Source organism: Ranitomeya variabilis, chromosome 4, assembly GCF_051348905.1.
Source record: "Ranitomeya variabilis isolate aRanVar5 chromosome 4, aRanVar5.hap1, whole genome shotgun sequence".
Classification (NCBI taxonomy): domain Eukaryota; kingdom Metazoa; phylum Chordata; class Amphibia; order Anura; family Dendrobatidae; genus Ranitomeya; species Ranitomeya variabilis.
The window spans coordinates 107,257,530-107,275,987 of record NC_135235.1 but is presented as its reverse complement, the minus strand read 5'-3'; the positions used below and the strand labels follow the sequence as shown (position 1 = coordinate 107,275,987).

General features: G+C 41.7%; 1 protein-coding gene across 2 annotated transcripts in view; it reads right to left on the bottom strand.

Moving 5' to 3' along the window:
• Positions 1-18,458, bottom strand: part of TLL2 (tolloid like 2) — a 253,017-nt gene that overhangs the window by 54,094 nt on the left and 180,465 nt on the right. The window contains exons 6-7 of one of the 2 annotated variants that reach the window (XM_077259078.1): positions 14,672-14,850; positions 10,174-10,279 (exon numbers count right to left, since the gene is read on the bottom strand). In XM_077259078.1, coding sequence (XP_077115193.1) covers positions 10,174-10,279; positions 14,672-14,850 — 285 coding nt within the window. The remainder of the gene's footprint in view (positions 1-10,173; positions 10,280-14,671; positions 14,851-18,458) is intronic. The other variant, XM_077259079.1, reaches the window with a different exon arrangement.

Sequence of the window (18,458 nt, the reverse complement as noted above, 5' to 3'; positions counted from 1 at the left end):
TGAATATCTGGATAAGTTTATGATTGTGTATTTGGATGATATTTTGGTGTTTTCTGATGACTGGGAGTCTCATGTTCTACAGGTCAGGAAGGTGTTTCAGGTTTTGCGGGCCAATTCTCTGTTTGTGAAGGGCTCAAAGTGTCTCTTCGGAGTCCAGAAGATTTCTTTTTTGGGGTACATTTTTTCTCCTTCTACTATTGAGATGGATCCCGTTAAGGTTCAGGCTATTTGTGACTGGACACAACCTACATCTGTTAAGAGCCTTCAGAAGTTCTTGGGGTTTGCTAATTTTTATCGTCGGTTCATTGCTAATTTTTCCAGTATTGTTAAACCTTTGACTGATTTGACTAAAAAGGGTGCTGATGTTGCTGATTGGTCTCCTGCGGCCGTGGAGGCTTTTCGGGAACTTAAGCGCCGGTTTTCTTCTGCTCCTGTGTTGTGTCAACCAGATGTTTCACTTCCTTTCCAGGTGGAGGTTGATGCTTCCGAGATTGGAGCGGGGGCGGTTTTGTCACAGAGAAGTTCTAATGGCTCGGTGATGAAGCCATGTGCTTTCTTCTCTAGAAAATTCTCGCCCGCCGAGCGCAATTATGATGTGGGTAATCGGGAGCTTTTGGCCATGAAGTGGGCATTTGAGGAGTGGCGTCATTGGCTTGAGGGTGCTAAACATCGCGTGGTGGTCTTGACTGATCACAAGAATCTCATTTACCTTGAGTCTGCCAGGCGTTTGAATCCTTGACAGGCTCGTTGGTCGTTATTTTTTTCTTGTTTCAATTTCGTGGTTTCATACCTGCCAGGTTCAAAGAATGTGAAGGCAGATGCTCTTTCCAGGAGTTTTGTGCCTGACTCTCCTGGAGACACTGGGCCTGCTGGTATCCTTAGGGATGGGGTAATATTGTCCGCCGTATCCCCAGACTTGCGACGCGCATTGCAGGAGTTTCAGGTGGACAAACCGGATCGATGTCCACCAGAAAGACTGTTTGTTCCGGATGATTGGACCAGTAGAGTCATCTCCGAGGTCCATTCTTCTGTGTTGGCTGGTCATCCTGGAATATTTGGTACAAGAGACTTGGTGGCCAGGTCTTTTTGGTGGCCTTCCTTGTCTAGGGATGTGCGTACTTTTGTGCAGTCTTGTGAAGTGTGTGCTCGAGCTAAGCCTTGCTGTTCACGGGCTAGTGGGTTGTTGTTATCCTTGCCCATCCCGAAGAGGCCTTGGACGCACATTTCCATGGATTTTATTTCTGATCTCCCGGTTTCACAGAAAATGTCCGTTATCTGGGTTGTGTGTGACCGCTTTTCTAAGATGGTTCATTTGGTGCCCTTGCCTAAGTTGCCCTCCTCCTCTGAGTTGGTTCCTTTGTTTTTTCAGAACGTGGTTCGTTTGCATGGGATTCCGGAGAATATCGTTTCTGACAGGGGATCCCAGTTTGTGTCTAGATTTTGGCGGACGTTTTGTGCCAAGATGGACATTGATTTGTCTTTCTCGTCTGCATTCCATCCTCAGACGAATGGCCAGACGGAGCGAACTAATCAGACCTTGGAAACTTATTTGAGGTGTTTTGTTTCTGCTGATCAGGATGACTGGGTTGCTTTTTTGCCACTGGCCGAATTTGCTCTTAATAATCGGGCTAGTTCGGCCACGTTGGTCTCTCCTTTTTTTTGTAATTCGGGGTTTCATCCTCGTTTTTCCTCTGGTCAGGTGGAGTCTTCGGATTGTCCTGGAGTGGACGTGGTGGTGGACAGGCTACATCACATTTGGAATCAGGTGGTGGACAATTTGAAGTTATCTCAGGAGAAGACTCAGCAGTTTGCTAATCACCGTCGCCGCGTGGGTCCCCGACTTCTTGTTGGGGACTTGGTGTGGTTGTCTTCTCGTTTTGTCCCTATGAAGGTCTCTTCTCCTAAGTTCAAGCCTCGGTTCATCGGTCCTTATAGGATCTCGGAGATTCTTAACCCTGTATCCTTCCGTTTGGATCTCCCAGCATCGTTCGCTATTCATAATGTGTTCCATCGGTCGTTGTTGCGGAGGTATGAGGTGCCTGTTGTTCCCTCGGTCGAGCCTCCTGCTCCGGTGCTGGTGGAGGGAGAATTGGAGTATGTTGTTGAAAAGATCTTGGATTCTCGTGTTTCCAGACGCAAACTCCAGTATTTGGTTAAGTGGAAGGGTTATGGTCAGGAGGACAATTCCTGGGTGGTCGCCTCCGATGTTCATGCGACTGATTTGGTCCGCGCCTTCCATAGAGCTCACCCTGATCGCCCTGGGGGTTCTCGTGAGGGTTCGGTGACCCCTCCTCAAGGGGGGGTACTGTTGTGGATTCTGTTTGCGGGCTCCCTCTGGTGGTTACTGCTGGTACTGGGTGACTTTGGTGGGTTGCGGCCTTTGGTTTCCATCTGTCCATCAGAGGCTGGGTGTTTCCTATTTTACCTGGCCTTTCTGTCATTTCCCTTGCCGGCTATCAATGTGTTCAGATGTGCTCTGTTTGGTTCCTGCCTACCTGCTCCCAGATCTTTCAGGATAAGCTAAGTGCTGATTTTCAGTTGTTTGGTTTTTTGTCCAGCTTGCTTAGAATGTCTCTTTGTTAGCTGGTTGCTCTAGTGGACTGAGGTTCTCCCCATGTGCCATGAGTTGGCACATGGGTTCTTGTAATCTCAGGATGGTTTTTTTGATTAGGGTTTTTTGCTGACCGCTCAGTCCCCTTTTGTGTCATTCTGCTTTCTAGTTTTCAGCGGGCCTCTATTTGCTAAAGCTATATACATCATCTCTATGTGTGTGCCTTCCTCTCATTTCACCGTCAATACATGTGGGGGGCAACTATATCTTTGGGGTTAATTCCTCTGGAGGCAAGTGAGGTCTTTGTTTTCTCTGCAGTACTAGTTAGCTCTTAGGCTGGTGCGTGGCGTCTAGAACCAACGTAGGCACGCTCCCTGGCTATCTCTAGTTGCGTTTGTCAGGCGTAGGGCAGCGGTCAGCCCAGGTTCCATCACCCTAGAGCTCGTCCGATATTTATTATCTTTGCTTATCCTGTGCTATCCCTAGCCATTGGGGATTCATGACACAATGCCCCCTCATGACCTCACTACGCCTCTGTGTGTATCCTGGGGAGAACAAACAGCACCCCCTAGCTGTAACAGGGGTCACTTCCTCACATATACCCCTCCCCTGTTCAAACCTGTGGGGTTGAGCATTTGTCACCCACACATGGGCGCGAGACAGGGCATCTGCATGCCCCTATGACATCCCCGCCCGACACAACACTAAGAAACCAAAGTAGGGACCGGAACCATCGATTGGCACATGCATCCCTCCCCTTTGCGTTTCTCCTCCATACTTCCTTAAGGGATCACCACCACCCCATCTTGCTGACGACATGCTCACATCCATGTTTTACCATAGGTTTGGGTTGGTTTTGACTGGTCTCGACCTTGTTTATTTTGGGTTCACTAACCCCGCAGCTCATCCTGTCACCTAAATACCTGCATTCAGGCCCCTGGTACCGGTTCCTCCGTACCCTTACCCATGCACCAGTGACTATGTCACGCTGAAACGCCACAAACCGCGTCGGCAACTCCGAGCATATGTCTGTATTACGTCGCATCTGAACCTGAGCCTCCCAACACTGCTGTCTAGCGAGCGCTCTATCTAATTTATATCAACACAAGAAAAATAGGAGTAATAGGTCCAGTTGTATAGAAACGTGTAACTTTTATTAATCAAAACAATTAAAACATTACAGACTGGAATCAGGTATTGATGGATACCAATGTCCAGACAACCAATGATATACTATGTAACCCATAAAGTGCTTGGTGCATGATTATGTGTGAGGGAATGAGTATTAAAAGCCAAAATATTCCAGAGATGATTGTAAATGCGCGCATGATCAATGGAGCCTATAGCATCCCCCCATCAGCATTGCTTACCCATAGTATATCAAAGTCTGGACACGTGCCATGTCGACACCGACGCGCGTTTCGCCTTTGTTTCTCAAGGTGCGGTAGTGTGTCATGTATGAGGCCACATATAAATACCCATATCTCCAGATGTCCGTGATGCCGGCGCATGTATCCGGAAATACGCGCCAGGTGTTACATCACTTCCGGCAGGGCGTACTAACGATGAGTGTCAGTTGGGCCCGTCATTGCTGACAAGCACACGTCACCACCCAGCACCATCAGAGATGTCCCGGATCACGTAGTCCGCAGACATGCGCATATTGGACTACTAGGAAGATGGAACAGGGTACGTATACCAACTGTTCATAAAATATAAAACAAAAGAGAAGAAGGTGCATATACAATGAAGGTAACGTCAGTGCACTAAATATAAATATCAAAAATCACTACATCATATAAGCAGTTGTACACGTATACTCAAGTGCAAGTGAAAATGTTAAATGTCCAAATATTGCCCATTATACTAATACAAACTGTATAGAATATATACATATTAAATATAGTGAAAAACACCAATATCACAAACATAATGACATATAGTTATAAAATTGTGCATAGTAGATTTCCAATAATTAATGCCCATAGCTGAGATGTTGGAGATACAGGTTTTACATGACTAGCCCAGATCGATCTCTATCACTTCACACATCACGATGATACGAATACTTGATCACTAAAAGAACTAACAAGAATAAAGAGTACAAAAAATAAAAAAATTAATTGAAGCAAAAAAGACACAATGTACAAAAACACAACACAAAAAAACGTGAATTCAGGTTCATAAATATGAGCTGAAGCTCAACTGCTCATTAAGACCTGCAGGCGTCACGGTATTAAGTCCCGCGATCCACCTGCATTCTCTTTGGGCAAGCACCCGCTTTGTGTCACCCCCCCTTATGCCAGCACGGATCCTATCAATCCCCCAAGCCTGGAAACCAGCTGGGTTGCATTTGTGTTTCAGGCGAAAATGCTTAGGGATTGTTTTCAAAATGTTTACATCTTCCACATCGCGAGCAGCCTCAATGTCCCTAACGTATTCGCGAATGCGAATCTGCAATTCATGTGACGTTAGTCCAATATATACAAGACCACATTACACTCTATTTGAACAAAGATTAGGTCTTACACGCTCTGATGAGCAAAAAAAAAGTTCCCTAATGCCAATTAATTTTCAGCTAAGTCTACAACAGCTAAATATAAAAATTATTTCCATTATCAGGAAACTGGCTTTGTTCTCAGTACTCGTATGTAGAACGAGTCCCTTCTAAACTGGACTAGGAATATCATGGATGCTCCAAGCAAATGTTAGAAGCGGTTTCTCCAAATTTCACATCGTTCCTCCATTGTTATACTCTTTAGCACTACAAAGGCACCGACATGGTGTTTTTGGAATGGTTTCAATACTAAACTTACAATATTTGATTTGTTGACTAAGGTTTTAGTGGTAAAGGACAGTAAATTCATGTCTTAAAACTCAGCCGTAATCAAATTATAATATTAGCTCAAATATGTTCTGTGAAGGGAAAGACAAGTATTTCATTATAACCAGAATCCAGAAAGTCTTTGAAGAAATGTTGTACAAATGCTCCAATCTGAAGTCTTGGGGCCAAAAAAAAAGCTCAAACAATAATTGTCTCAAAGAATTCTGACTGCTGCAGCCAATCACTGGGCTCAGTGGAGATGTTAATGTAGTTGGCACAAGACTAATGGAGCAAGTGATTGGTTGCAGCATTCAAGGGTACTGTAGTGACTGCTGCAGGTCATCAAGAAACGCAGGAGGCAGTGATGAAGAGCTGAGATTGGAGCGAGTGTCGAAGAGAAAAAAAGTTTTAAATAGTTGACACTTTGGTTATGTAAAAAAAATTGTCTAGAAACCCCTTTAAATAATAGTGGCTAAATACTGAGATAAGCAGTGGAAATAGCTCCATTGCAGTTGTTATCTAAAGAGTAACCATCATTTTCATTTTCATTTCATAAATCAATAGTGCACATGAAGAGAAATAACTTTGCAATATGTCTTATCAGAGAAATCTGCTTCTTTCTCCTCCTGGATGGACTTTTCACTCTTGATCAATGGGTAAAATCGGTTACTAAGATAGGAGATGACAGTTAGTGCTTCTAACATTCTATGGAAAGGGTGAGGAGGAGCTAAAGAGAGACACAGATTCTACTGCAAGTTCTCCAGAAACGACAGTTAAAGTTCAGACAACTTTGTCAGCACCGACTATCATCTCAGTAATAGAAAGATTCTATATTCACTGGATACATTTTACCCATGGATTGAGAATGACTGATCAGTCCAGGAGGATTATCACACGTTTTCTCTTAATTTAAAGGCAACCTGTCACCCCCTCCCCCAGGCGTTTGAAACTAAAAGAGCCACCTTGTGCAGCAGTAATGCTGCATTCTGACAAGGTGGCTCTTTTAGTTCTGGGTGCTGTAACTAGAGAAATAATCCGTTTTGTAATTTGTCCCAAATACCTTTTCTTCAGTCCTGTAGGCAGGCCTTTCCCCCCCCCTGCTGCAGACGCCACACAGCCATCCCTGAAGTCTTCTTGGCGCCACCTCCTCACCGCTGTTTTGAAATGAGCCGGCGCCTGCGCTCTTTTCTCCTGCCTTGGGCAGGCGCAGTGAGCGCTGCCCGTCCTCTGTCCTCATATGCAGTCTAGCTGACTGTGCCTGTGCGGCCGCCCTGCCTGTGAATCCCAGCTCCTCAGTGAGAATAAGTCAGAAGACACTGCGGGGCTGGGATTTACAGGCAGGGCGGCCGCACAGGCGCAGTCAGCTGGACTACATATGAGGACAGAGGACGGGCAGCGCTCACTGCACCTGCCCAAGGCAGGAGAAAAGAGCGCAGGCGCCGGCTGACTTCAAAACAGCGGCGAGGAGGCGGCGCCCGGCGCCAAGAAGACTTGAGTGACGGCTGTGTGGCGTCTGCAGCAGGGGGGGAAAGGCCTGCCTCCAGGACTGAAGAAAAGGTATTTGGGACAAATTACAAAACGGATTATTTCTGCAGTTACAGCACCCAGAACTAAAAGAGCCACCTTGTCAGAATGCAGCATTACTGCTGCACAAGGTGGCTCTTTTAGTTTCAAACGCCTGGGGGGGTGACAGGTTCCCTTAAAGCTGACCCATGTAGCCGGGGTTTTATACTTCAAAATTTACATATTAGTCTCTAAATTTACCGCTGATAAATTTCTATCAAGGAAAGGAAAGAAGTAGATTAAAATAGAAGTAAAAAACTGTATTTTATTACTTCCAATGTTAAAATGTTAATTAAAAATAAAACAGATTTCTCTGATAAGATGTTTTACAAAGTTTCTCAGTTTCACATTTAGTATTGATTTATGAAATATAAATTGAAATAATGGTTGCGCTTTAATTTGGCCATGCACCTTTTATCTAGTTAGGCTACTTTCACCATAGCGTTTTTGGCAGCACGTCGCAATGCGTCGTTTAGGAGAAAAAACGCATCCTGCAAAGTTGTCTGCAGGATGCGTTTTTTCCCCATAGACTAACATGCCCGACGCATTGCGACGCAGTGCCACACGTCGTGTTTTTGCGCACCACCGCCACAAAAAAAGTTACGTGTAACTTTTTTGTGCGTCGAGACCGCCATTTTCGACCGCGCATGCGCGGTCGAAACTCCGCCCCCTCCTCCCCGTACCTTGCAATGGGGCAGCGGAAGCGTCTTAAGACTGCTTCCGCTGCCCACGTCGGGCATTTTTGTCACAGTATGCGTCGGTACGCTGGGCCGACGCAGCGCGACGGCCCCGTACCGACGCTACTGTGAAAGCAGCCTAAGTTGTCGGTCAGTCGTCCATATAAATGACTGCTATTCCTCATATTCAATTATCAAGTGTTTTCAATAAGAAGTGAGGAATAAGACATTAACGAGATACCAGGAAAATTGGATATGATCTGTGCTTCTGGATTATCAGTCAAGGATTCAAGATTAAGAAAAGTGGTTTATTGTCAGTGCGTTTCAAATTCATCACACTCCTCCTTCAAGCAACCACATGGTCTTGTGGTTGTCCTGAAGAAGGAGTCTGATGACTTTGAAACGCGTTGACAATAAACAATTTTTATGAATCCTTGGATCCTTGACTGATAATCCAGCAGTGCAGATCTTACCCACTTTTCCTGGCATCTTGTCACGCTGAATCCCGGTGGCTGCTAAAACAGCTATATAAGACCCTATTTGCACTTTACGGGTTTTTATGGCATCATCAGAAATAAGACATTATCAGACACCCCTAGCAGCAGCTCATCTTGTATGAGAACCAAAGATGAGGCCTATTAAAGGGAATCTTTACAATAAAAAGGTGTCAACTATGCAGTCATAACAGTCATGCCACTACTTGTGCTGACAGTAGAGTCAAATATGCCCAATCCTTTTTCCCAAAATCTCCCATTAGAGAAGAGTCAGGACACCCCCATACATATTTAGCTGGTTCCGGGCCAAATCACCATTGGCTTACGTACATTTAATAGGTATGAACAACTTTAATTTCCTAGCAAGGAAGAGGGAGCGTCTCAGAGTAGGGAAAGTTTACCATTTATCATGGTCCTTTCATTGCAATATTAATACATAAAAGCCTCTGGAATACAAATATAAATAATTTCTGGGGTATAATGGAAAAGACTGGCACAATGCTTGAATGTACAGAAAAGCTTATGGCCCAGCACTAGTATGAAATAAACCAGACGGAAATGACTGTAAGGAAGCAACTGTGCTTGTAGTTTATATCTAACAAGCGGCCATTGTATGTCTGTAGTTAACAGGCCATTACTCCCGGAAAAAGAGTAGGATGAATTATGTGTTATGTTACTTTTTCTTACACCATACAGCTTGTAAATATTTCTTAAATACACTACCAGGTGGTTACATATCACATTTAGCATGGGTACCAAGACGGCTTATGTTTACTTGCGTGAAACCGAATAACTCAATGCCAAAAACAGTAATGAACCAACCTCTTTTAAAGGTCATATGAACATCCGAGATTAAGAATTTATTATGCAGCTTTGGGTGGAATTCTTCATAAAAACAGTTACCAGATAGCAGCCTTATGTCAACTTAAGTTGGTTGGTTGCAATTGATAGACGCGAAGAATATGGCTTATAACCAGGGAGATTTGTGCTCTTGCATTCATTTTCGGAATTACGTTCAGCCTGACCACAGCTGCCCCTTGGGATCAGTTTACAGTTTCCGCTTCTATATTTGCGGCCATTTAACAATTGACTCCAGTATGAGACAAGCCCAAGTTAGTTTACACTCACCGAAAATGACACAGCTGTGTTTCCAAAGCCTCGGAAGCATATCCTCTAAATCAAGGCAAAAAGGGGAGAGTTGGACCAGTTGTGTTGTACTCCATTAAATTGGGTAAGACTTGACCTTAGTCCTGACATTTAAAAGGATTCCTATATTTTCTAAGGGAAGATATGTCTTGTATTTTTTAATGGCGCTTATGCATTGGTCCATGAGCAGAGAATGCTTAGAGATGTACAAGCCTCTCCTATGGACAAATATCAAAACCTGGGTCTGATTGATCCAAAATATATTTTTCTGAAATCTATAACAAAGTTAGAGTATATTGTGAAATTTATATTACCCATCATGGCATGAATTGAAGCCTAGCCCTACCCAAAACCTAAGGATACAGGTAGGACTACAGCCATTTCCAATTTTCCACTCTTTGGCCTCCACCAGGTTCGTTGCTACATTTGACTGCACTCGGTTGTTATCTGAGTGCAATCCGATTTACGTGGACACTGACAAGGGAGAAGACTGAGAACTTAATTTCTCCATTGAAATTTTCACCCCAACTGTGATACGCTTCTTTCATCCAAGAGAATCAGATCACCGTAAATTGCCACTCTGATCAACTCGGATCAGAGTTTTAGCAGGGTTCCATTACCATAATCAATCCGATTCTCTTGGAAGATAGAATCGTCACTCATGTGACCGTAGCCAAAGAGTGATACTGACTGCAGTCAAATCTGGTTGTCACATTATCTATGGGAAAGGACTCGATGCAAATTATAAAGTAATATATTACAAAAGTCTTAAAAACAAAAAAAACAGTACATAACCCAGAGATATTTGAGTATACCACAAACAACACGTCAAAATAAAGAACCAAAGCACTTAATAGGGCAAATAGTAAAATAACAAATTCTATGAAGAACTTAAGAGACATAACCTTAGATTCCAACCTTGAGAATGTGTTCCGGGCATAATGCATGATACTGTCAAAGTCATATGTCTCTCCTAAAGAATTTACTTCTCCTGGCTCCATTTTCAGAAAGTTGTATTCCTGACCTTAAAAAAATAAATAAATTAAGGGTTAAGAGTGGACCTCAAATGCTTTCTAGAATAAAACTTCTTCACTGAGAAACATCACTTTTCCTTCGGTCTTTCTGAGGTTTCCGTGAGTTGAGGAGCAAGTATCACCACAACTAAACGTGGTCTCCAACCTGCCTATGGAGGACATGGGGGAGTTTTTACACTTTGCAACATTTGGAGAGCAACAGGTTGGAGACCACTGTCTTAGCTTCTAATAGATACAGAAGATTTTCCTGAGACACAGTAATATTTTTAAGATCAAAAAGTCAAGGTACATTGTGAAGATTTTAGTACATGAAAGTACATGTATGGACATGCTGAGGATATGTGCACGCAATGTCTTTTTCAGGTAGATTCCACCTTGAATCCACCTTTAAAGGCTCTGCAAGGACTGGACATAATGCACAGCAATGTCACGACATTACTGTGCACATGTTCAGTCGTTTTTAACTTCTTTTAACCGCTGCAGTGATCAGAAACAGCAGAGTGGTTCAAAGAAGTAGCATGTTGATTGTTTGGGCAGCTTCCGCTTCGAAGCCGCTCTGTAGTTAAGAGTTTAAACAATAGAAAAAAAGACGCTAGAGGCAAAAACAATGGCAGAAACGATGGTAGCCCAAAAATGATGGTAAACCTGCCAGAAAACAGCCCTTTGAGAAAAAAAGACTGCCAGCTTTTGACTGAAGTGGATTAGCCTAGGAAAACCTCAGAGGGTCAACTGGCGTCTTAAAGACATTGATTGCACATAACCTTAGGGTATGTTCACAAGATGTCTCTTTCAGGCTGATTTCAGGCTGAAAAATCAGAAAACACTCAAAAGAATAAACATATCCATTTCTATGTCAAAACAACTTGATGTGCATAAGTTCAGGCTTTTGAATATCTTTTAACCACATCAGGTTTCTAAAAAGACCAAGTGGTTAAAAGTAGTTACATGTCTATTAAAATACCATTTTCTGCTCAGAAAATGCTCTGTACCTTACCATACAGGTCAATAATAAACCTTTAAAGGACACATGGAAAACACCCAGATGTCATTTGGAGCGCTAAATGACTTTGTGCGCACATAGCTAACTTCCACTCAAAACCTAAAGATCTATGCACAAATGCTCGTGACCAAAAATCGTCCTCCACTAAACTTTATAGTTGTCATACACCTTTCATCTGCCATAGCAGCTTCATTCATCAGACTGAGTAAAAGAATGAGAGATCGTAAGAAGGGCTATTCTTTAAATTAAGTTTTTATGTTAAACATATATTTTTGAAGAATATATTTGTGTTAATCTTCCACAGATACCCAGACATATACATACAGTCATGGCCGAAAGTGCTGGCACCCTTGAAATTGTTCCAGAAAATTATGTATTTCTCCCAGAAAAGTATTGCAATTACACGTTTTGTTATACACGTTTATTTCCTTTGGGCATATTTGAATAACACAAAAAAATGAGAAAAACAGACAAATTGGACATAACTTCACACAAAACCCCAAAAATGGGCCTGACAAAAATTGTTGGCACCTTCCAAAATTGTGGGTAAACAACTTTGTTTTAAACACGTGATGCTCCCTCAAACTCAACTGTGGCAAGAAACAGGAATGGGTAATATGAAAATCACACCTGAAAAAACAGATAAAAAGTGGAGACGTTGACTCAATCTTTGAATTGTATGTTTGTGCCACACAAAGCATGGAGAACAGAAAAAGAAGAGAACTGTCTGAGGACTTGAGAACCAAAATTGTTGAAAAATATAAACAATCTCAAGGTTACAAGTCCATCTCCAGGTTCCTTTGTGCACGGTGTGCAACATAATCAAGAATTTACAACTCATGGCACTGTAGCTAATCTCCCTGGATGTGGATGGAAGAGAAAACTTGATGAACGGTTCCAATGCAGGATAGTCCAGAAGGTGGATAAGCAGCCCCAATCAAGTTCCAAAGAAATGTAACCCCTTTATCACCTTGTTTTTTTCCATTTTCGTTTTTGCTTCCCTGCTTCCTAGAGCCATAACTTTTTCATTTTTCTGTCAAAATGGCAGTGTTAGGGCTTGTTTCTTGCGGGACGAGTTTTACTTTTGAATGACAACATTGATGTTACTATATAGTGTACTGGAAAAAAAAGAAAAAACTTCCAAGTGTGATGAAATTGCAAAAAAAGGTGCAATTCCAAATTATTATTTTTTAACCATGTTCACTAAATGCTAAATCTGATCTGCCACTATGATTCTCCAGGTCATTACTAGGTTGTATAACTGGTAAAAAAAATCTAAAGTCTGTAAAATGACAAAAAAAATGTGCCATTTTCAGAGACCTGTGGTGTCTTAATTTTTCAGGATCTGGGGCCGGGTAAGGGCTTATTTTTTTGTGCACCAAGCTGATGTTTTTATTGATACTATTTTGGGATAGATATGATGTTTTGATCACCAATTATTGCATTTTATTGCAATGTTACGGAAACAAAAAAACATAATTCGTGAATTTTGATTTTTTTTCTTGTTACACAGTTTACCGATCGGATTCTTTTTAGATTTTGATAGATCGGGCATTTCTGAATGCGGCGATATCAAATATGTGTTTTTTTTATTTTTTTTATTTTCAATTGTTTTATTTTGAATGGGGCAAAATGGGGGTGATTTAACTTTTTTCTATTTTAAAAATTGCTTTTAATAATTTAAAAAACTTTTTTTTTAACTTTTTACTTGATTCAGTAGTCTCCTTAGGAGACTTGAAGCTGCGATCATCCATGCTATGCCTAGCTAGAATGCTCATCTGAAATGAGTGCCAGCCACGGGGCAAAAAAGGGGAAGGCAACCTGTAACATACCTATATGTCATAGGTCATAAAGAGGTTAAGCTGCCCTGCAGGCTCAGGGTGCATCAGTGTCAGCACAAACTATCCATGAACATTTGAATGAAATGAAATGCTATTGCAGGAGACCCATAAGGACCTCACTGCTGACACAGACATAAAAAAGCTAGGTTGCAGTTTGCCAACATGTACATGAGGAAGCCAAAACCCTTCTGGGAAAGCGTGAGACCAAGATAAAGCTTTTTGGTAAAGCACATCATTTTACTATTTACCGAAAACGAAATGAAAAGGACAAAGAGTCTACAGTCAAATATGGTGGAGGGTCAAATATGTTTAGGAGTTGTTTTGCTGCCTCTGGCACTGGGTGCCTTAACTGTGTACAACACATCATGAAATATGAAGATTGCCAAAGGATTTTGGAGTCGCTATGTAGTGCCCAGTGTCAAAAAGCTGAGTTTGTGTCCTAGGTCATGGGTGTTCCAGCAGAACAATGACCCCAAACACACTTCAAGAAGCACACAGAAATGGATGGAAACAAAGTGCTGGAGAGTTCTGAAGTGACCAGCAACGAGTCTGGATCTAAATCCCATTAAACACCCATCATGTATGAAAGACCTGGAGCAGTTTGCAAAAGAAAAGTGGTCCAAAATTCCAGTTAAGAGGTGTAAGACGCTTATTGATGGTTATAGGAAGCGATTGATTGCAGTCATTTATTCCAAAGGGTGTGCAGCCAAATATTAAGTTGGGAGTGCCAACAGTTTTGTACCGCCCATTTTGGGGGTTTTGTGTGAAAATTTCTCCAATTTGTCTTTTTTCTCAGTTTTTTTTTTGTGTTGTTCCAATACATACAAAGGAAATAAACATGTGTACAACAAAACACGTGTAATTGCAATAATTTTCAGGGAGAAATACTTCCTTTTCTGGAACAATTTCAAGGGTGCCAACACTTTTGGCCATGACCGAATATCGATAACACAAGATCCAGCATTCCCATTAGTTCATTATGTTCCCCTTCCCCACAATGACCTCTGCACAGAGTACATAACATGCCTAGAAAAAGTTCCAATAACAGTGAACATCTCGAGACTATTATGGTCCACGGAGCAAGTGGCTCTTGTAGAATATCTCTAAATGCAATTTACAGCTATTCAAGAAAATGGCTGCCTTATAAGCATTAACAGAAAAAAATATACCTACATTTTTCATGTTTTTCGCATTGCTTTTTATTTTGAAAAATTGATATAGGCAAAACTTTCCTTTTATTTATACCAGGTCCTGTCTTGGTGTACTTTACACCTCTGCATCCAATGCTCAGCACTACCAGGCTTGTATGGGGCTGCCACAGCCATAAAAACTACATTCACAAAGCTTTAAAAGAACAATTCTAGTGATGATTTTGTAAAGGAGAACAGGCAAATGTAGCATCCAGGCCTTGGTGCTAAGTTTTTAACCTTGTGTACCCACCACTTGGCAGCTGAGATTTTGATGCTCCATGATGCTTCCACTTCAAACCTAAACCTATATTTTCTGCAGCGAGGATTCTCAGAATATTCTTATGTTCTCACCTTGCTGTATATTTTCCCTTACAATCGTCACATGTTCATCTCTGTCGGGACGAGTATGTTCATGCCAAAATCCAATCACATGTCCCAGTTCATGGACCACAATGCCAAACTTATCACAGTTCTTTCCTATTGATATAGCCTGAGGACCTCCTCCTCGTCGACCTACATATGAACAGCAGCTTAAAAGATTTTAAAAACAATTATACAATGAAACTAAAGCACAAAATGTAGAAAATTATGTATGTCTTGTCCTGTATAACTGACAAGATATCACAGAAAACCAGTAGCTGCACAAACTTGTAACCAAAATACAACCAATAAAATAGTCCAATGTTGTTACAAGGAAGTCAGCAATGACTAATTAACTAATTGTGCATTTATTTTTGTTTTTCTTTCTTTGCTGATTGAACATGTCGATAATTCCCAGCAACAAGATTGATTAGTGACAACAATATTGTTATTCATAATTTTCTGGAGAAGGAATTATGAGTTTGTCAAGCCTTATGAATGCAGGCGATGACAAATAAAGAACAGCTGTGCCAGCAGGACAGCACCAAAAGTGTATGGCTAATGCAGCGTTTCGCAAACTCCAGTCCTCACGGGCCCGATCAGATTATGTTTTAAGGATTTCCTTAGCATTTCACAGGTGAGATAACCTGTGGGAATTTCTGATGCCTTGTTAATAATTCCATCACTTGTGCAATACTAAGAAAATCCTGAAAGCATGATCTGTTAAAGACCCTGAGGACTGGCATTTGGGAAACATTGGGTTAATGAATAGGGATGAAGGGAGCATGGCAGAATGAGCTGGAAGTGCTGAAAAGACTCGTATTAATAGGGACTAGTCTATCACGCCCCAAACTCGATTTAAACTACTTAGTCTTATAAGGGACTTAGCTGCTATAAAAACCATGTAGTGTAGTGTTCTTTTGCTTATTTTTTCAGAAAAAGCATTTGATTTCTTATGCAAATGAGGGAGCAATGATGCACCCTTGATGTGGCCAAGGGCTCGGTGAACTCCTCCGCCCTCTCAATTATGCCACCGCCAACCTCCCTGTATATTGATTGACAGACAGCACTGGCTTGCCCAGTGCGACAGCTGCCTGGATTGAACTGTCAGCACTACCCGTGTGCATTGACAATGCCTGAGCCAAGAGATTATGCAACGGCCACTCGGGACAAAGATACAAGGAAGTGTAGCGGGTGGCCACTGCACACAGAGAGAGATGGGATCATACCTGCACTATCAGTGTGTGGGCCAACTCATGGGCTCCTGCAGTGTTCGTGTGCACACTAATAGTTTCAATTTAAGTGACTACTGTGTGTCAATCAATATAAGGGGGTAATTGAGATGGCAGATTAGTGCACTGAAGCTCTTGGTGCACCAGCGCTCCCTCATTTGCATAGGAATTAAAAAAAAAATTCTGAAATATGAAGTAAGTGAAAACTATACTGTAGAGATGATTTTTATACGGGTCCCTTATATGACTTTAGAAGTAGTTTCAATTGAGTTTTGGTGAAAGACTTCCTTCAAGTTTTGTGGCATAAGATACAGCAGACATATTTATTCGGGCCTTATGGAGTTAGTGGGCAGGAAACCTGATATACAGGGAAGGCTGTCAATCACTAATATTACCTGCTACAAGACTCCTAAAGCCAGAATGAGTGCATGTTTTAACAAATCAATTCAGTTCTATGAACTCTTTTCCTAGAAAACTGTACATGAACCTATGATGGTAGGCAAATTCATGAATCATGCTCTGTGGCCTCCCCTCTAACACTCTCGCACCCCTCCAATCTATTCTAAACTCTGCTGCCCGACTAATCCACCTGTCCCCCCGCTACTCCCCGGCCTCTCCCCTCTGTCAATCCCTTCACTGGCTCCCCATTACCCAGAGACTCCAGTACAAAAGCCTAACCATGGCATACAAAGCCATCCACAACCTGTCTCCTCCATACATCTGTGACCTCGTCTCCCAGTACTTTCCTGCACGCAACCTCCGATCCTCACAAGATCTCCTTCTCTACTCCCCTCTTATCTCCCCTTCCCACAATCATATACAAGATTTCTCTCGCGCATCTCCCCTACTCTGGAACTCTCTACCACAACATATCAGACTCTCATCTACCATCGAAACCTTCAAAAAGAACCTGAAGACCTACCTCTTCCGACAAGCCTACAACCTGCAGTAACCACCGATCGACCAAACCGCTGCACGATCAGCTCTGCCCTCACCTACTGTATTCTCACCCATCCCTTGTAGATTGTGAGCCTTCGCGGGCAGGGTCCTCTCTCCTCCTGTATCAGTTATGACTTGTATTGTTTAAGTTTATTGTACTTGTTTTTATTATGTATACCCCTCCTCACATGTAAAGCGCCATGGAATAAATGGCGCTATAACAATAAATAATAATACTAATAATATGACAATAATATGACATAATTCGGTTCAATCCCTCCATTAAAAAAATATATTCTGCATAAAGTATTTTGACTACAAAAAAAGTTTCTATTATGAGACAGAAACAGGACCACCTTATAAGTTAGATTTATGATAATAAACAATACATATTTTTATTGTAAAAAAAAATTCCTCAAATTCTGTTCACTGAAATTAATTGAGATAACTAATTATTGGAATATTGAGAAACAAAAATGTTATGCACTTTACATGGCATTTCACTGCAAAATACACACATGAACAAAATTGTTGGCATCCTTCAGTTAAAGTAAGAAAACCCCACAATGGTCATGGAAATCATTGGAATCATTTGAAATTCACAAAAGTAAGTTCAATTTACATTTACAGAGTATCAACTAATAAGAATCTGACATTGCTTTTGAATTACGGTTCAACAGAAAAAAAAACTAATGAAAATGGCCAGCACAAAATGATTAGTCCCTTAATATATTGTTGCACCAAAGTTTGATGCAATTTCAATGAGACTTCTGCACCTGCCCCCAGGTATTTTGGCCCACTCCTCGTGAGCAAACTGCTCCAGCTGTCTCAGGTGTGAAGGTGCCTTCTTCAGACTGCAGGGTTCAGCTCCTTCTGCAGATGTTAAATAGGATTTAGATCAGGACTCATAGAAGCCACTTCAGAATAGTCCATTGCTTTGCTCTTAGCCATTCTTGGGTGTTTTTAACTGTGTTTTATGTGATTATCCTATTGGAGAACCGATGACCTACAGCTCAGACCAAGCTTTCTGACACTGGGCAGCACATTTCACTCTAGAATCTCTTGATAGTCTTGAGATTTCATTGAATCCTGCACAGATTCAAGACACCCTGTTCCAGATGCAGCAAACTAGCTCCAAAAGATAACTGAGACTCCTCCATGTTTCACAGTCTGTATAATTTTCTTTTTTTGATATGCTTCAGTTTTGCATCTGTGAACATAAAGCTGATGTAACATGCCAAAAAGCCACAGTTTTGCCTCATTTGTCCAAAGGACATTCTCCCAGAGGTTTTGTGAGTTGTCAATAAGCATTTTGGCAAATTCCATTCTCATTTTTTAGCATTTGCTTTTAACAGTTGTTTCCGATCGCTCACTGATGTACCTTGACCTTGGAGTTCACCTTTAATCCTCTTGGAAGTTGTTCTGGGTTCTTTGATACATTTATATAGTCCATCTTTACAATGTATCATCAGTTTGGCTTTTGAGGTTAGCTACAGTCCCATAGACTTTAAACTTCTGAATAATGTGTACAACCGTAGTAACAAACATCAAGCTGTTTGGAGATGCTCTTACAGCTTTTACCTTAAACATGTTTGTGAATTTAGGTC